The sequence below is a fragment of the Podarcis erhardii genome (genome assembly GCF_964252035.2).
Source record: "Podarcis erhardii genome assembly, chromosome: 2".
In the NCBI taxonomy this organism is placed as follows: domain Eukaryota; kingdom Metazoa; phylum Chordata; class Lepidosauria; order Squamata; family Lacertidae; genus Podarcis; species Podarcis erhardii.
In genome coordinates this window covers 43,043,478-43,063,198 of record NC_138498.1, presented here as the reverse complement: position 1 = coordinate 43,063,198, position 19,721 = coordinate 43,043,478, and the positions used below count along the sequence as shown (strand labels likewise).

Here is a 19,721-nt window from a genome sequence, read left to right as displayed (position 1 = left end):
CGGAATAGCTCCATGGGCGTGCAGCGCTCCCATTGGCCGAGCCGGCCGCCCGTCCGGCGGACGCGGGGGGCTGCGTGAAAGTGTGCGTTGCACGGTAGCACTCCGCTGCTTGTGTCTGTCGGTGTCTGGGGCCGGCCCGGCGGGCGGCGTGTGGGGGAGGCGGGGGGCGCGCACGCGCGCGCGCAGGGTGGGGGGGACTTGACGGAGGGGGCCCCCCTTCGGTCCCGCGCGCTGTCTCGGCCAAGATGGCGGCGGGGACGGCAGCGGCGGCGGCGGCCGTGGCCCGGCTGGAGGGCCGCGAGTTCGAATACCTCATGAAGAAGCGCTCGGTGACCATCGGCCGCAACTCCTCGCAAGGCTCGGTGGACGTGAGCATGGGCCACTCCAGCTTCATCTCCAGGAGGCACCTCGAGATTTTCACGGCCCCGCCCGCCCAGGCCGCCGCCAACAGCGCTGCCGGCCCCGCCGCCGATGGGACCGGGCCCCAGCCCGATGGGGCTGCCGCCGCCGCCGCCGCCCCCCCTGCCGCCCCTGTACCGTCTGGCGGCGGGGGCGATTTCTATTTGCGCTGCCTCGGCAAGAACGGCGTCTTCGTGGACGGGGTGTTCCAGCGCCGGGGGGCGCCGCCGCTGCAGCTGCCCCGAGTGTAAGTGCGGAGCGGAGGGAGGGACGACCGGGCGGTGCGTGCGAAGTGGACGGGTGGAAGGAACACGCGCTCCGGCGCCACTGTGACCTCCTTTTCTTTTCTTCTCTCTCTCTCTCTCTCTCTCTCTCTCTCTCTCTCCCCCCCCCCCCCCCCGCTTTCCCCGTTCCCGGTGTGTCAGTCAGGGGGGCGTGAGAGAGGCGGGTTCAGGCCTCTCCGCCAGGCGCTCCGGAGGAAAGGGAGGGACGGCACCACGCCTTACGGCTCTTTCTGGCCGCGGCACCCGGGCAAGGAGGCTTGAAGGGTGTCTGCAGCGAAGGAGCAGCAGCAGCACCTGAGCCCGGTTTCTTTTCTGCCAGGCTGGCGTGGGCATCGCGCGTGGTCGCTCGACCGGTTTCCTAGCGCTTTTTGGAGCCGTGATGATATATATATATACACACACCCACACCCCAGCCCACCCTCCCCCACCGGGCGGTGTATTTATTTGGATGTAACTCGTGTTGGTTCGAGGCTTAAGTCTTAAAGGCTGCACAGCCCTCGACCAAATAACCCCTTTTGCCCGCAACGTTGATCGGGGCGAGAGCCTCCTTTCAAGCCACGCACATCTGTCATCTTATCGATTTGTATTTCCCCCGATGCTACAGGAGGCTCCGTGTCTTCCAAGGGGAAAACGAAGCACTACAGACCTCCATTCCGTGCTCTGAACAAGAATGCCTCGTGATGATACAATAGCCTTGTGGCTAAAATGTCACTCCGGGGTTTAAAAATAATAATAATTCAGAAAGTGTGGTATGGTTTAGAAATGTGCTGCTTTGAAATGATATCGATTAGGAAATATTAATGGGACACCCTTTTTGAAGCACAATAGTTTTCGGAGGTATTTAAATAATACTGCTTCTTAACCAATTTTCTAAATAAAAAAAGCCCCAACAACACATGTTTTAAGTCAGCCCTTTTTAGGCACTTCAATACTTTTTACCATTGCTTAGTTATGCTTCTGTGTATAATGCTGTATTGTCAATACAGTTAAATGACTTGTTTGACCTCTGTCAACTGTGACTTCCATTCATACTGTTGGCAACGATACAGAAAAGCAAAGCAAATAGTCTGCTTTGCCTTGTTGAGTTATTTTGTTGAAACTGAAAGGAATCTGTTAGGAAGGCACAAATACATTGTTTTTAACTATGGTTGTGCTTCATGTACTTAATATAGTGTAATGTAAAAGAAAAATCAGTTTTATATTGAGTGATGGGAGCATGTAACTTTTAATTTTAAAATTTGAAATGATACTTTCTCCTCCAATCCACACCTGATGATTTGTCACTGTGAATCTGAATATTCATTTGTGAGGAAAATTCTCTTAAGCATTTCATTTGTGAACTTGGTCTCTTCATTGTGATGATTTTGAGAGAATACTTTATTTAATTTTGTAGCTTAATGGGTTGTGATAGTTTTCAGAAGACCTTACAAATCTAGGAATATAGGAAGTCAGGTAACACGTGGTTTGAAATAAGATTGCTCTGTGATCACATCTGTTATTTTTGTCATTATTCCCTTCAGTGCATTATATGCACAAATAGCAACCCCCCCAAAAAAAGTTGGGAAAGTTCAAAGTCATTAAATGGTTAAATCACCATCAAGGAAAAAAATGCTGTTTCAAATGTTAATTTCAGGATGTAGCTAGCTGTGTTAGTGACATGTCACAGCATTCCAACCTGTGGTGTGTCTGAGAATGGTGTAACATAGAACATCACCTACACTGAGATACCATTTGCAAAAGAATTTTTGAAAGAATATGCAAATGTTAAGACTGATTCTGTTTTAAGCAGCACACTGATAATCCTATATTTATGTGAAATACTGTAACTAGTTATTAACTTATAATGTGGAATTATGTGGAATTTACAGCTACCTTTTTGTCAATAGTTTTTTTGAGATTTTCATCTTTCTTTCACAACTCCTTCCACCCCAATAAACTTGATTCCAAATGTATTTAATTGGATACAAGCCTTGGTGATTTCAGTCAAAATTTCAAGTAGATGGACTTAGAATTAAAATCAAGGTCTGGTCCAGTAACCTGGTGTGTGATTAGTTATGTTCATCTTGAACAGCTCAGCCAGTGTGCAATTTCCTTGTTTGATCCTTTCATCACTTTTAAGCAGTTTTCTAGCATCTTTCTGTTACTCATAGTGGATTGAGGGCAATAGGCAAAGCAATAAAACATTGAAAGTCTCTTATGTGGTACTGGACAGACTTGTAGAATATTGTAAATAATAAGAGATCTTAATCTTGTTTAACTTCAGAATGAGTGCTTAGGTAATCTTGAGATCTGCTTACCAAGGGACCTGGAGTGAAATTCCACCCCACTGAAGTCAGTTAGGAGCTTTGCCAGGGTTTCATCAGTGGTGTTTACTTAGACTTTGAAAAAGCCTGTTTAGCTATGAGTAGTTAGTCCAGCTTTCATTTAGGCTCAACAGCTTTTAATGTCTTTATATCTTGTTGCTGAAAAAGAGGGTGCTTACAAATATTGGTGGTTTGATCAAAACTTATTTTCATTTCACTAGGAAAGTTAAGCTCATGTTTCAGCTTGTAGAATCAAATCCTTTTATAATGTGAAGGCATATAAAGAAACCTTGAAATCTGTTGCCAAGAAATAAGGTTTTTACAAAGTTGTATGACATAGATCTTGTTTAAATCTAATAATCATTGGTTTAAAAACTATGAAAATGGAGCTTGAATAGCTTAGCTGTGCAAGAGTTCCAAATTATGTTTTGTAGCTTGCTTCTTACCATGTTTACTTAGAAATAACTCATGGATTTTAATTCTCGTTACTTCTAGTCATACAGCTCATTTTGCAACTTGTGCACAGTGCAAAGCAATGTTTAGCATTAGTGTACTACACACTTGAAGTTTCTTTGTAGACAAGCAATCCTGCTTTGAGATTCAGTTTAAAGTGACACATTGTAAATTTATTATGAACTAGGGAGCTTTAAGTTAGCTTGTATATTTTTCATATAAATTACGTATCTGAAATTCACATTAACCTTTTGTGTTACAGTCCATATTTGGGTGTTTTTATTTTTTGTTGTTCCACCAATCCTCCTTTTTTCTTGGGAGTTTTTGGTCTGACACTCAGAGATTTGACCTTAATTAATATTATGGTTGTCTCACACCCTAAAGAAGGTATAGTAAAAATCTATTTTGTGACATATTGGTTAGTATATTGGGCTAACTCAGTTGCTTTTACTCTTTATAGTAAAAATACTTATTTTCAAATGTGTATGCTATCAATGAGTAGCCTGGAATTGTTCCATCTGCCAGAATACTAGCAGAAATTGATAATGGAGATAGTCAGCTATGAGTTACATGTATCCTTATCGTGGTTACATAGCAGGTTTTGTTTATCTTAAACAGAAAATTTTGATTCAGACTGTAACTAGTTGTTTTACACACAAGCCGTGGCGTTTGTCTTGCTTAGTGTTTGTGTTTTGAGGAAGCAGTTTGTATACTGGCAAATCCCTAATCTGGCAAATCCCTATTGCAAATTCAGGTGTCTCTCCCCCCCCCTCCCCCCCGTTTGGATACCTAAAATCCCAGTATTGGCCACTTAAAATAATTTATAAAATTTGCTCAAATTAATTTTTCATAGCAGTTAAGTCAGCTTAAAAATAATAATATTTGAAAACACAGCTTGGGGATTCTTCATTCTAGATTTTGAAACTATAGTTTAAACCATAGAAAGATGGAAGCCTTCTTTCAATCCATATACATATCTAAAATGTGTAAGTATTGAGAAGTATGGTAAGTAGATGTTGACTGCACAGCAAAAGTTAAGGTGGAGGCCTTGCAGTTAATAGGTATACACATTGATCACTTTTATATTTATAAATGAATTGTTTAAAGTTGTATCCTTCATTGCTCAAGTGGCCAACCTGTGGCTCAAGTAGCAGACATCTGCACACCTGGACAGGAGCAGAAAGATTGCAAGTGTGATTATGCCATATGCACTCCTGCCAGCTTCCTCTTTGCAACAATTTCTCTGTAGTTTAGAAGCAAAATTATATTAGAGTCCAGGAGGACTGCATCTATTCATTAGTGTGTATTAGAGTAGCACTCTCTTATACTTTGAACTGGACTTTTAGACACACTTGCCCTAAAGGTTGGCCATCACTGCTTTGAGCATTAGTAATAAAAACATGAATGATTGATACTGTATCTATTGACTGCTGTAGAATTAACATTAGATAGAGGTTGGGATCTCAAGTTCAGTGGCGTAGCGTGGGTTGTCAGCACCCGGGGCAAGGCAAGTAATTTGCGCCCCCTAACCCATGGATTTGCGCCCCCTAACCCTAACCCCCAGATGTTGCGCCCGGTGCGGCTGGCCCCCCCTGCACCCCCCACGCTACGCCACTGCTCAAGTTGCAACATGGCGGACAGCACTTCTGCTTCCCCTCGATTTTTGTCAGTTCCCTGTTGCTGTCCAGATGCAATACTATTCCAGAGGCTTCCCCAGTGCTTAGGAGTGGATTTTCAGATAGTTACAACAGCTGTGGTCCAAGTCAGACTATATATACTGTTATGTGTAGTTTTCTAGTAGAAATAAGAAACTGGTGTTCCATGTTTCAGTCTCTAAAATATTGTGTGCTTATACAGTACATGTCTTCAGAATAAACACACATTTCTGGAATAAAAGAATGATGTCAATGATTGCTTCTTGGTTTTGATGGTATTTATTTGAAGTCTCAGTGATGTGTTGTGTCTTATCTTTAGGAGTAGTTATCACTTTAAATACATGCAAACGTATACATTTAAGCAGTAAATACAAACAGCAATAATATTTTCACAATAAGGAGTCTTTCAAGGACAATAATATTTAGAATTGCTTAGCTTAAGATGTACCTCTTTCAGATGAAGAGTCTCTACCCTGCTTCATTTAATCCAGTTCTTTGCTGTAGGCGACTTCTGATTTAGCCCTTACTAGCATGTCTGTTCAATATTGTATGTAAACAAACTGAACTGAGTGGGTTTATGAATTATTAGCTTCCAAATTCTATTCATTGAGAAAAGGAATAGGCACAATTGCTAGTGAATCACTAATAAATCTTATTATACTGTGGCAGATTTTAAAAATTTGGTTCCTTCTGAGATAAGATTTGTTTTAGTTCAGCATAGGTAGTATGAACAGAGAATTCTAATCTTGTGATACAGTAAGTCATAGAACCTCTAGGGGGGATTGCTTAAGAAATTGAAGAAAGGTTCAATTTACTACTTGTCTTGGGGTCAAACTACCTGTTAAATGGGAAATCCATGTCTGATTTATTAAATGTTTTTAAAAATGAAATGATGCTTCAGGGAGCTTCTAATTTGCCCCCAACTCCTGTTGGATAAACAGCAGTGATAGATTTAGGAGGGGGTATTAGGAGAAAATTACGAAGGGAAGATTTAAACACCCCCTTCGAAAGAACACACATTCTACTCTATACAAACTGAACTTACAACTATATTTCAGTTAAAAAAGAAGACTCAATCGCAAACATCCAGTATAAATGTGTAGCTTGACTCTTAACAAATACAATGTAGGATTTCCAAAGAGGAGTACATCAATAAGTTTCTAATACAGGAGAACAGAAACCTTTATCATGCTGAAAACAGCTGGTGATAGCCTCTTGCTCTTGAACATTAGACACTTACAGAAGGCAAGAGATCTGATCTAAACCCATTAGTGAATACTCTGTTTAAAACACTAGGCATCAGTTTTGTTCCCAAGACAGGTGTAGAACAGCATTGGTGTTCAACTGCTATAAACAAGATCAAAAACTTGTAACAGACTATGAATCCCATGGAATAACTTCTGCTGTGCATCAACTAAAATGTAGTTACAAAATAGTAAAAAAAACCAATGTTTTTACTATTTGACATATGGCACAATTAATAGGAGATGCTTGCTGGTTAATACATTGCCATTGCATGTATTCTACAAACTGCAACAACTGACTTTTGTGCCCTTTCATATGCCACTTACATTCTAAGCATATGAAGAACAGATGTGACTTCAAGGGTGTGCTATAATCAATCTGAGTCCAGTGGATTTCAGTTCAAGAGTATTTTCCTAATGGTAACTGAACAAGTTTCTTTTAAACAGTTTTAAACAGTTCCTCAGAAGAAACTGCTTTAGTTGTTCTGAGGTAAAGCTCTTCTGACTTCAAATGCATTGGGCATCATTGTGCACCTTGAGGTCTTTTCTTCTTTTGGTTTCCTGTTCTGGTGCCTCCCTGTCTTCCTTCCTTTTGGTTTATTTAGTTTTTCATTCACAGCATAGTTTAAACCTCTATTTACTTTCTTTCTTATACAAGATATCAATCTGTTATTGGGATCCAGAAGACTCATTTTCAGCTTCTAGCTATAAACAAATATTATGAGCCTCCAATTTTAAAAGAAATATGGTAAATTGGGACCCCACAATATTAATTTGAATTCCTTATTGTGCTATCAGAGAGCCCTGGAGGAGAAACAAAAGAGATTCATTGGTGAAGCCCTGAGTTCTAACAGGAAAGAAAATAAAACCGAAAACAAAAGATACCTAGTTGAAATACTACATAGTAAATATTGTAATGGAAGGGACCCAATGTAGCTTAACAGAGTCCCACCCGCTCAAAAAATATTATAAATAAGAAACCAGTGTTACAGGGTTGCACTATAAGAGTGTTAACTAAGTCATGATGAAGGCAGCATGGATTGTAAAGTGGTTCAGGTTTTGCTAAGATGTTTTGCACCTTACTTAATCTATTGTGGGTAATTACTGAGGCTACTAATGCTGGATCCGTGTCATAAAACAAAATTGGGGTAACAAAAGCAGCAGCAGGAAGTGTTACTAAAAGGAGGAACTTTGATTTTTGATGATGCTTGTAGCTGGATCCTGAAAATTATAGCAGAGGTTACATGATGGCAGCCTTCACTATAGCTCTGCCCATTGCACTATGTCACATAGCATGAGCAGAAATTTTCTGTTAAATACAATAAATAGCATTGGCAACTATATTCCCACTTAGTTTTGCAGAAAATTTCATGGATGTGTTTGTGTTGTAAACAGAGCTTGTAAACAAGCATGAGTGATAATATAGTGGCAGCATACTTCTTTTCTCTTTCCATCAAATTAATTTTTCTCTCCAGTTACTCTTTAGATTGGTGAGGATATACCTGTTGACTTTAGTTTTGCTGGGCTTGCCTCTCTGTCTTGGAGTGACTTGCAGCATTGCATGGGAGGGGTAGACATTGACATTCACATAATAATCAGTAGATGACACACAGACTGCATACTGAATGAAGAGATAATAATTATTAAGCTATTTTTGTAGTCATTGTAGTTTCCCTCCAAAGAAGAAAATAGTGATTCTGGTTTTGGGGTGATTTTGAAAGGAGAAGCTGCATCTTATCTCAACATTCCTTATGCAGTCCTGGGTTTCTATTTCTAGATAGCATGCTATAAAGGTAAAGGTAGGTATTGCCACTTGCTATCAACTCTGTGAATACTATAACAAAAATGTAGACAGAATTTTTATTTCCCTATTTGCATTTATATATCACCAAACTTCCATACAGGCACTGACCTTAGCTTCAGCTAGGTACTGGCCTCACATGTCTTCAGACCATACTTTGAGGACTTTTCCCTAAAGTGTTTGTTTCTGTATGTCTTGAAATCTATAGTTTCAGTTGTGTGAAAGCAACAACATTCTGATGATCACCTACTGAATTTTGCAAATTCAAAGCGCAGTTTGCTTTGTGGAATGCAAGTCTGTTTAAGCTTGTTTCAATAATCCAAGAAACTATGTAGCATGATCCTAAGCATCTTGATTCAGAAATAAAGTCCCACTGAGTTCAATGAAGCCACACATTTCTTTCCTCCAGAAAAACTGTTATGTTTATGTTTTTAAAAAGAAATCATTTTCTTTTTTCAGACTGTCAGTTTGGAAATTTGGGATACAATGTTATGGTGTTTCTATTCCTATCTGAACAGCTAGTTCTAGAAAGTGGTGCTTCGTTCAAGGGCATTTATGCTATAGGGTCCTGCAGGGTTCCATCTTGTCCCACATGCTGTTTTATATATTAAGTGCCATCAATAAGTGAGTGAAACCCAGCACTACTTTCATTTTCAGCTGATTCAAGGAAGGCAATTTAAGTTCAGCATCTGGGTTTGATTATAGACTGAATGAGAGTCAATAAACAATCTCGGAGGAATTCAATGTTGTTTGCCAAGTGGAACAATCACCCCCCCTCATTTGTTGTTCTCCTGACCCCCAAGAGCTGGTTTTGGGGTCTTGCAGAGGGTGGGGGGGAAGCCTCATTGCTTTACTGGTATTCATTGTGCTGGCTGAAACTATCACAACTAATATGGTCCTCAGTCTAGAGAAGATGGAGGTGCTGTTGGTAGGTGATTCATTTGTCCAGTTTAGTGATGTAGAAACTGTTCTGGGTGAACTGGCCCTTCTTCTGAAAGAGCAGGTTTGTGTTCTGGAGGTGGTCCTCCATCCAGCTTTGTAACTGGCAGGGGCACAGAGTGCCTTACACAAGTTTGAATTCTTCCTGTACAGAGGGAATCTAGCTCAGTTAACTATGCCTGGCAACCTCCTGGTTAGACTATCACAATGCATTATACATAGCATTGACTTTGAAGAGAATTCAGAAACTGCTGTTAGAGCAAAATACTGCTATGAGAGTGCTAACTGAAAACCAGGTGTTGGGGCTGAAACCTTGTTGATGCTGAGACATATATCTGGTTCCCTGCCCTTACTGGACATGAGTCAAAGTACTGATGCTTACCTTTATTCAATATGAGCATGCTCCTGCCTTAAGGTCATCATTAAGGTCCTTTTTGGGGTAGTTCTGCTGTCACTGATAAAGTAGGTGGCAACTGGAGAATGGGTTACTTTTGTGCCATGTTTAATGAATCACACCTCCAGGGAAGCTTGAGTTGTGCCTATCTTCAATTGGAGCAAAGGCCCTTTTGTTTTCCTGAGAGTTTAAATATCATTTTAATTTTGTTTATTTACCTACTGTGTTTGGATTTTTATGGTGCTGTCCCTGGTTGTTTGCTTTTATTAGCTTATTAGGCTTTGTCTGAACCCAGACAAATTTTGGTTAATTTTAACTATAATCTCTTGGAACTGAACCCTACATAAGATGTCCATCTGTATTTCTTAACAGAATATAGATGGTGTCACTGATTTTTTTCTTTAAAAAATAACAATTGATTTCCTCATTTGTTTCAACAAGTTGTCATTAAGATAAATATAAGCACTGTTTACTTGAAATTTTGATTGTTTTTTGCTAAGTAATTTTACATTCTCTACTTGGATTCTTGTGTTAAACCTTGGATAGCTCTGCAGTAAGTACCTTGTACCTCTCTAACATAAATAAGTTAGATACATACAACCCCCTTTTCTGGGGCAGCCTAAAGCTTGGCTCATTGACTGTACTATATGCTTGGTTAACATTAACCACAAGTGCTTCGATTCTTGCACACCAATCCTTTGTATAGACAGCAGTTTGAGGTACTGAATGTAAGTCTTTGTACCATCTTAGAGGTACAAAGCTGCCATTTCAGCAAGGTAGGACTTTATCCTTTGCCAGCCACACTTCCACTCAGCTGCATTTTGCCATCGCCACACTAGCAGCACACCTACTGGTGTGGAGGTCTTGGCAGGGAAAAAAAGCAGGTTCTTGTGCTTTGGTTGATATTATCTGCCTCATAAAGCAGTGATTCTCCCAATGTGGGCTTGGCCTGGAAAAGGTGTCAATACATGGGTGGATTTTTATGTTTGATGTTTTATTGTGTTTTTATATTAGATGGAAGGCGCCCAGAGTGGTTGGGGCAACCCAGTCAGATGGGAAGGGTACAAATTATTATTATTATTATTATTAGTAGTAGTAGTAGTAGTAGTAGTAGTAGTAGTATTAATGCTAGAAGAGCTTTTAGAGGATTCTCCCTGGATTTGTGAGGATGGCTGCTTCCCCTCTGACTGCTTTGATGACCTGCTTTGTTCTAATGGTGTTCTCCTATATATGGTTTTAGGACAGAGATAGCCAGTGTGGTGCCTTCCAGATATTGTAGACTACAGTAGTCATAATCTCTTACCATTTGTGCCATGTAGCTGTGGCTGATGGGAGTTGGAGTCCAAAACTTTTGGAGGGCACCACATTGCCTGCTCCTGTTTTAGGAAGTATCAGATATGGCTTGCTATCTTTTCTAATGCTAGTAATCAGTTAGTTCCGCAGTCCACAGATTTTTGTGAACACCAGCAAGTTGCATGTACATGACTGTATGCAAGGATCTCCGCACACCCAGCTGTGGAACAGACTTAATAATGCTGGATTTGGGGTGGGGATAGAATACAGAATAAGCTCACGAGGGTGGCATAAGGTCAAGATTTGGGAGACACTGGCATAGGACTTGAGAGGCTATTGAAAATGAGTGGTTCGTCTGCTCTTATTGTCAGGCATTAATCAGATTTCAGTGGGGCAAGTTTTAAGTATAGTGTGTCAAAGTAGCAAATCTGTAGGAATATGTCCAAAATGATGTGCTTAGAAAACTGTTGAAAAGTAGATGCTCTTAATGGTTAATCTGAAGAATGCTTAGGTGCACTGCTTCATGGGTTGTTAAGTTTAAGTGATATGCTGATCTTGTTGGACCATATGCTGACTGGGCTTGTCTAGGAGACTGTGGAACTAAAAGCTTACAGATTAATTAGGCCGTAACCTGTGCTGTATATTGCTGAAAACAACACTGCTTTGTTGTTATGTTGGCTACTGCAGCAGCTTGCATCATTCATAGATTCCTCCTTCAGAAGTAAGAGTGCATAAAATGTATGATTCCATGAATTGAACAGTGTGTTTGTTTGATTTAATATATCTCGTTTTGTAGTAAGAAAAGGCTCTCAAAATGGCTTGCATAAGATTTGCACAATATAGTCACATTATAGAATCACAGTATTTTGAAGTACAGTCCAGGTTTTTAATTTTATTGTTCCCTTCAGAAACTACAGTAAACATGTCTAAATAAAACATTGGGCTAGATGGAATTAGCATCAAGAGTTAGAACAAATGAGCCTACCAGCCTATGTCCTTGGCTTCTTACGTTCCCATTTTATACATGCATTGGAAGTTGGATGGGGAGAATTATGTTTGGTCTACATTTCAGAGTGAACCAGCCTATTTTGCCATTCTTGCACTGATACATGAATCAGTACATTGCATACTTTGCCATATTTTGCAGTGCAGTTGTGGTTCAGAAAAATATACACAGAATGCATATTGTCAATGCATTTTAGTGCAGTTTTTTTTTTTAATAAAAAAGAATGGATTTGTGATTGAATACATATGAAAGTGATACTGACTGGAAAAAGACTGATCTTTCAATCACTAATTGAAAGGCGCTCAAGGCAGGCATCCAAAACTACCGTAAGCAGATCTGGATCTGGTTGGTGCCTGGATGGGAGACCATTTGAAATCTGATGTGTTCATTATTTTTTAATTATTATTCATTTCATTTGTGAACACTTCCCATGACACACCCCAAAGCAATTTACAATACAGTAAAAACATATGGAGCAATTGCTTGTATTAAACACACCAGAACAGTTACATGTATAAAACTTTTATAATAAAAGCAATTAAAACCTTATATATATAAACAATTTAAAGCACCAGCAGATACATAAAAGCAATTTACATCCAATACAGGCAGAACCTGGCAGCAGCAGAAGCTGGGAGAGAGACATGCTTGATTTCTGCTAGAATCCAAGCCTGTGACTATGGGAAAAACAAGAAATTTTGGAGTGTTGTTAATGCTGTAAGCCTCTCCAGCTTATGTTCAGGTTCTATATATGAGTAAATAAACCAAATACCCTAAAGACACCACAGTCTCTGCTGTCTCTTATTTCTAGGAAACCAAACCTTGGGTAAGTGCATGGAACCCCTGCCTGGAATCTCTCATTGCTTGAAAATTAGGGTAGTATATAATAGTATTTTCTTCTTCATTTTAATGTATCTATATGGGTTTTTGGTTGGTTGGTTGGTTGGTTGGTCGGTTGGTTGGTTGTAAGTTGCTTTGAGATGCCTTTGGCAAGAAATAGTGGCTAATCACTATTTTTTTAAAAGAAAAAATACAGATACCAAAAGGAAAAAGTCTTCTCTTAGATGACTTTTTGAAAAATGAATGCCTTGTATGTATGTCATACATGGAAAAAAGATGGGATATAAATAATGTACTCTCCAAATCACAGTAAACACAGCCACATTATCTCAGTATATAGCCTTAATTTTGTGTTCAGGTGAAGATGCCAAGTTATATGCTTCTAAAAACATACTCCTAAAAACATCTGGCTTGTTGTCTTCTTTTTGGTATTATGAGAACTTTTCTGACAGAAAAAAAGTGTTTATCCAGAAATTTAGTCAAAACTTAGAAGTGGCTGCTTGAAATGTATGCTGTTGATTGGTGTGATGTGGCCTAAATGTTACTACACCAAAGAGACGCCTACCTGCTTGCATATGAATGAAAAGTTGGGTAAGTGTCTAATAGAAGGGCACAGCTTTTTGTTTGTTGACCTTCTCACATGGAAACATAGATACAGTGGTTATAGAATAGAAAATCCTTTTCTGCTTACGATATGAATTAATTTAACAGCAGGAAATAATAATATACTGAAAGAGGAAAAGTTGGCTTGATTTTGAAGCAACTGTTCTATTACTTCAAAGTGGCATAAGTTGTTTAAGATGCTGAAACAGCCATTTATAAATCTGAAGCAAGTGTAGACATGCAGTCTTCTTTCAGACAAATTATATTCATTCATGTTCTTAAGGTTGAAGATGAAATTTAGAGACCACACAACCAGCCTGTGTTTAGCTTTTGTGTTGAAAGATGCCAAATACTTAAAAGTGCAGCGTTTCCATAGGCAGAGTTTCTTTTGTACTCGCAGACGATGGAGCCTCAAATTCCAGAGGCATTACATGGGTAGTTTTAATGAATTAGTGTCTGGTTTTCCTGCAGCTGATGTGACAAGCAGCTTTATAAGCTGCTTCCCATCGATCCCTGCTTTCCAGCTCTTTTGTGTCTTCTGCTTGGAGGAAAACGATGAAGAGCTTGGTTTCTACAGTAACTACTGCCTGCAGGCAGATTTCTTTCAGGGTTCCTTTCAGTCTGTGCAAGGATGCTGTGTTTGGTTTCTTTAGAGCTCTTTTCTTTGGTAGCCTTGGAAGTTTAAATTTTATATGGTTTAATGTTGCAAAGTATGGTAGGATTTGTAATTGCAAGTGACGTATGTTTTCCAGAAGTGGCTTCAATTGGTGTTAGTTGCTCTTGGCCTGAAATTATTTTTATTGAAAAATTGGTATAAGCTAAACTTGTGGGGTGTCGTGCTTGTAAAAATACATATAGCGTAGGGAGGAAATTTGGTCCAGTTTATGGAGAAGTTGGTTGTCCATCTTAATTTCAGTCTAAATAAGAACTCTTTTGGATCACTCCAACTCTCCATCTAGTCCAGCATTCTGCTTCCAGAGGCCAAGTGTTTCTAGGAAGCTCACAGTTAGGGCTTCAGTTAGGGCTACCCTTCCCTGCTGCCTGTCCTCAACATCTGGTATAGTGCCTCTGAACCTGAGTCCGTTTGCTTGTCATAGAATCATAGAATTGTAGAGTTGGAAGTGACCCTGAGGGTCATCTAGCCCAACCCCCTGCAATGCATGAATGGTCCCCCATCCCATTTGAAACCATTCACAACCCTGCTGGCTTTGCAAATGTGCTAGCAGCTTTATTGTTGCACCACTAGGAAAATATAGCTGATATCTTTTAATAGACTTCACTTCCATGATTTTGTCTTAATTCCCTTTTAAAGCCATCTGACACAGTATTAAAGGTAAAGGGACCCCTGACCATTGGGTCCAGTCGTGACCGACTCTGGGGTTGCAGCGCTCGTCTCGCTTTATTGGCCGAGGGAGCCGGCGTACAGCTTCCGGGTCATGTGGCCAGCATGACTAAGCCGCTTCTGGTGAACCAGAGCAGCGCACGGAAACGCCATTTACCTTCATGCTGGAGCGGTACCTATTTACGGTATCTACTTGCACTTTGATGTGCTTTCGAACTGCTAGGATGGCAGGAGCAAGGACCGAGCAATGGGAGCTCACCCCGTCACAGGGATTCAAACCACCAACCTTCTGATCGGCAAGTCCTAGGCTCTGTGGTTTAACCCACAGCACCACCTGTGTCCCGACACAGTATTACTATTGCCATAGTTAAGCACTGTGAAAAGCACTGTCATCCATCTTGAACCTACCCTGATTCAATGAGTAACCCAGAGTTCTAGTACTATGAGAAGGAGATTTGGGGTGGGGGTGGGGTATGCTTTTCATTATTTGTTACCTTCATAGGTGTTCCAATCACTGGGTTGTTTTGGTTTCTGATTTCTGTACCTTTGTAACTGTGTAATATATGTTGGAGATATCCTTTGAAATATTCAGATAAGAAAGCTATTTTGTGTGACTGTGTATGTATTTATATTATTGACTAATGTGGATAACGATTAATTATAGCTTTAACAAACTAGGTCTATGTCCATGAAAGAGCAGATTTCAAAATGTATCAGGAATAAAGAATACAGTATTTCTATAGTTATTTCTTCCTCCACCTCCATGACATTCAACTGTTTGAAGCAGCCCCTGGTTGTCAGAGTTATCTCAGCTGAACAAGTTGGTTGTAATCCTGCCATACTGTAGGATCACAACTTGCACACATTTAACTTGCACAATCACAGTTCTATGCGCTTGGCAGCTGGCCAGCTGATACCACACAAATTAAATGCATGCGAGGTGGAGAGTTTAAAAGCTGTTTGCTTGCTGAGTTTTCCTGCGTGGAAAGAGCTTTTAATTTCTCAACCTTGGACTCTGGGAAACTCTTGTGTGGGCTATGGATGCTTTTGCGATATCTCAGGTGAGATCTCACACTGGCTCTAGCAGGTAAGATTTTTCATGTAGAAGTGGTTCTAGGGGGTTGTTCTGACTAGACGTGATTTCAGTTTTACACACTACCCATCCACCCAGAATATAACATACACACCCCAAGACACTATGTACTGCATTTTGAAATTTTCTCCAGAAACTAGAGAAAAGGGCAGTAACCTAAAAAAAAAAAAAAAAAAAGAGTTCTTGAGGTTTTTAATGTATGCCCTTTTATGAAGTATGGATCATTTCCTAACCAATTTTAGGTCACTGTAGGACTAAGGCTTTTGATTCAAACCTATCTTTTCATAATACTATGCTATTTCTGTGAATGCTAGTTTTGGTCTTTATATGTGTGTTCAGTTCTCTGTATTAAGACTTTTTAAAAACTGCAAATAGTAATTGCTCATTTTGTAACCTGAAATAACACTTTACAACTAACATTTTATTAGGGTAAAGTAATACTGATGAAATTATGCAAATAATAAAAATTTATACTCTTCCAATTAATAAGTGCATTTTGTTTTTATTTTGCAGATGTACATTCAGGTTTCCCAGCACAAACATCAAGATAACATTTACAGCTTTATCCAATGAAAAAAGAGAAAAACAGGAGTCCCCGCAGTCCCCAGTGAAACCTGTGCAACCCCAGATCTCTCCCCTAACAATAAACATTCCAGACAACATGGCTCACCTGATCAGCCCTCTCCCTTCTCCCACAGGAACCATCAGGTATTTACACATTGTGATACTGCATGCACAATTAATATAGGACCACAGAATTTAATATGAAGTATACATCACTTGAAGTTTTCATTTGTGCAATAAAACTTGCTCATCTTGACCTGGAAATAAACTGTAGACTTGCACCTTCTCTTCAGCCACCTAATTGTGCTGGTCTTACTTGAATTTACAGTACTATGGATCGCTCAAGGCCAAACTAGAGGTGATGGTTTCAGACATTGTGGGTTTGCCTCAATTATATATAAAGTAGGTGAGAGAGGATGCCCTTTGCTTACCTTGATAGTACGCCCATGGGGCAAGACAGTACCATGGAAAGCTCCAAGTGAGCAAACTAACCACAAAAGCTAGGATTGAACTAAATCCTTTTATGTCTGCAGATCAGCTTCCAAAGCACTTTCCTTTCCTTAAGGTGTAGAAGACCTTAAAGCAGCAGGACTCTTAGCTTGCAGCCCAGCATTCTTCCTTCTCCACTCATAACACTTTTCTCTGGGCTAACTGCCTGTAGTGATGGGTGGGCCAACATGGTGATTCGGGTTCCTGTCATGAAGAGAGTTACTTCCTTGGGTGGGTTCAGGCTTTTGAGTTTCAGGCTCTGGAGGATCCAAGCCAAGTATTTCTCGTTCAAGGGTGCAGGATCTAAACCACTGTGGCCTGGGCCAGTCTCCAGCACCTTTCCTTTTGGTGCTGCTAGTTTGATGGATTAGGAAGACGCTAACAAGAGTGTGGGTCCTGACAGATGGTTCAATTTTAAGAGGAAGAGAGGCATTCTGGTGAGTGGTGCTGAATACCTTCCAGGATCACTTAACTTCCTGCAGCCACTACTCTCCAGTGCTTTTTCTCCCAGCCAGGCTTGCTTCTGCTACTGGAGCCTGGCTGAGAGAACAATTTGAATGGTTGAGAGTAGGGAGTTTTAACGGTGGATGTGGATGGAAGGTTCTGCAGTTCCCACTCACATGCCCCCTTTGCTCCTAAACTACATGATTGGGGAAAATCTGCATGTAAAAGGAGAGGTCTGCTGCTGTTGTGTCTAGTTTGGCTTTCAATATGTGAGTGTTTAGAAATTGTCAGACTTGGAACATTTTGTGAACCAATGATTCATACCTGCTGGGATTCCTGGGAACATTAGATTGAGTTTAAGAACCATGATAACTGTTGGCTATGTAGTAACCTAATAGCTGGTTTTATATGGGTGGTGGGCATGCTCAAAGTCACTTAACAACATGGACCATCTCCCTAATAAGCCATCTTTATTTATTTTGTTTGAAGCTTATGCATATATTGTTGAGTTGTATTGATAATTCAGTTAATTAAAATGTGGGGAAACTCATCTGATATTTTTTATATCAGCTATTTTTTTTGCCTCCAAGAAGTGCTCTCTCTCTAGTAGGGAATGGTTGACTAAGATATGAAAAATTGCTGAGACGAAAAGTCTTAACATCGCAAATGCAAATATGGGGGAGGGAGCCAAAGGTGTTTCTGTTTATATAATGGTCAGCCAACACCTCACAAACAGGTGTTTCTGTTGTGTTGACTATCTTAATCGCTATGAATTCAGTTAAGCAAACTGCATGAGTCAAACGACACAACTGAACTTCTCCGTCTTCCCTGTACCCCCAAATCTACTCTGGAGATTTGAGGGGGAAGCACATGGGGGAGGAACGGAAGGGAAATTCCACTGTGTCATTCTGTTTAAGCAGTGACTTAGTTGGATGCAATGCAATACTGTGTTTTATGGTAACACTTTCAAAAAGAAAATACTAAAATAAAAAGTATTAGATTAAGAAAAGTATTAGTTCCAGCTTGCATGTCCTTCTTGTTTTTGTTCTGTGGGATTTCTCAGTGTCCCTGACCCTCAGTGCCTTCTCCAGTTGGAGGTTGGGGTGGGATGTGGGAAAATGTCTACCACATCCCTGCCCTGGGTTGGTTTTGAGACCCTAAAGTAGTAGAAGGGGATGAGATGGCAGAGGACTCTGGTTCCTTGCAAGAGCTGAAAGTGATTGCTTGTATGGTCTTGATCCTTTTTGAGCGTTCACTTGGAACACTTGCAAATAATTGATCTCTTTTGGGGAGAAAAGTTGGGTATGCAGGCATCTCTAATTGCAATTTAACTAAATCATTTTACCAAGGATGCAAAGGCAATTTGGATGTCATTTGCAAAATATTTTAAGCAGCTAGAATGTGCAGAGTACATTTAAGAATATTTAAGTTGGTTTTGCACCACAAAAGTGGCAAAACTGACTTGAGCTGAGACTTTGGAATCATGATTTGTGTGTAGTAGTATGTTCAGTGAAAAATGTGTGTGGTTGATTTTAACTCAGTCTGCAGTGTATACATAACAAGTAATGAATCAAAATGCTTCTGTAGATCTATTACAGTTGTCTTTGTGTTGCCTAGCATATGTGGGCTGTATCCAATGAAGTCATTGACCTTAAAGGATCATCCCTGTTCATGCAGTAGAATTTTCCCTCCCTTTCCTTTCCCCATGTGCTCCTGTGCACACCTTTTCTGGGTTTCTTCCCAACCCTCCAGAGCAGATTGTAGGGAGGAGAGGGAGGACTTTTCAACTTTATAGCATTAAAAATAGTATTCAAAATAAGTTCAAAAACATTACAAGGCTTTTCAGCTTTACAGCATTAAAAATAATAGTCATGGCTGCTTTGAGAACAATTTAGGAAAGGCACTACATTATAAATGCTGAAATCTAAAGAATTGTCCATGCAGCATTCTGTGCACATGCTGTGACTTTTGTGTGTGTTCCCAACTCCCCTTCTTACCACAATCTTTCATCACTGCCCTGCCCCCAAAAAAGCTACTCCTGGAGGTCATGGGGAGCTGAAATGGCAGTGAGGTTCTGTAGCTAAAATGAGAATCACACAGTGTAGTTGCTTACAGGCACCCTGGAGTTTTATTTTAAATTAGCTTTTTGTGCATGTGTTATTTTTGGGAAATTATAATACATTACACATTTTATTCCAGTTGCTTTGTCAAAATAAAGCATGTCCAGCAGCTTCTGAGGCACATAAATATAAAATCACATTGGTTGATTCTTGGTATCAAAACAAACATTCGTCCATGCAAATTCTTTCCTATCAGAACAAAACATAAACAACATATCTCAAGAGAAGCAATTGTGACCATATAATCTTTCTCAAGGGAGAACTGACTAGAACTTCTGTGTGTCACCCTGCACATTTATATGAACAAGGTAAAAGGAAGACCCAGAGATGCCAATATTTTTCATGGAACTTTTCCCCCAATGGTGATACCAAACGTCTGTGTTTAAAGACTCAAAATGCATTAATTATGAAAGATCAAGGGTAAATCAGGCTTTTAAGATTCCTCCTTACAGTAT

At 40.1% G+C, this 19,721-nt stretch overlaps 1 protein-coding gene across 2 annotated transcripts in view; it reads left to right on the top strand.

Annotated features, from left to right (window-relative positions):
- The first annotated feature begins 222 nt into the window (after positions 1–222).
- The window catches only part of FOXK2 (forkhead box K2), a 30,956-nt gene continuing 11,457 nt past the window's right edge, over positions 223–19,721 (top strand). Inside the window, exons 1-2 of one of the 2 annotated variants that reach the window (XM_081848689.1) lie at positions 223–646; positions 16,163–16,357. In XM_081848689.1, coding sequence (XP_081704815.1) covers positions 246–646; positions 16,163–16,357 — 596 coding nt within the window. In that variant the 5' untranslated portion in view covers positions 223–245. The remainder of the gene's footprint in view (positions 647–16,162; positions 16,358–19,721) is intronic. The other variant, XM_081848688.1, reaches the window with a different exon arrangement.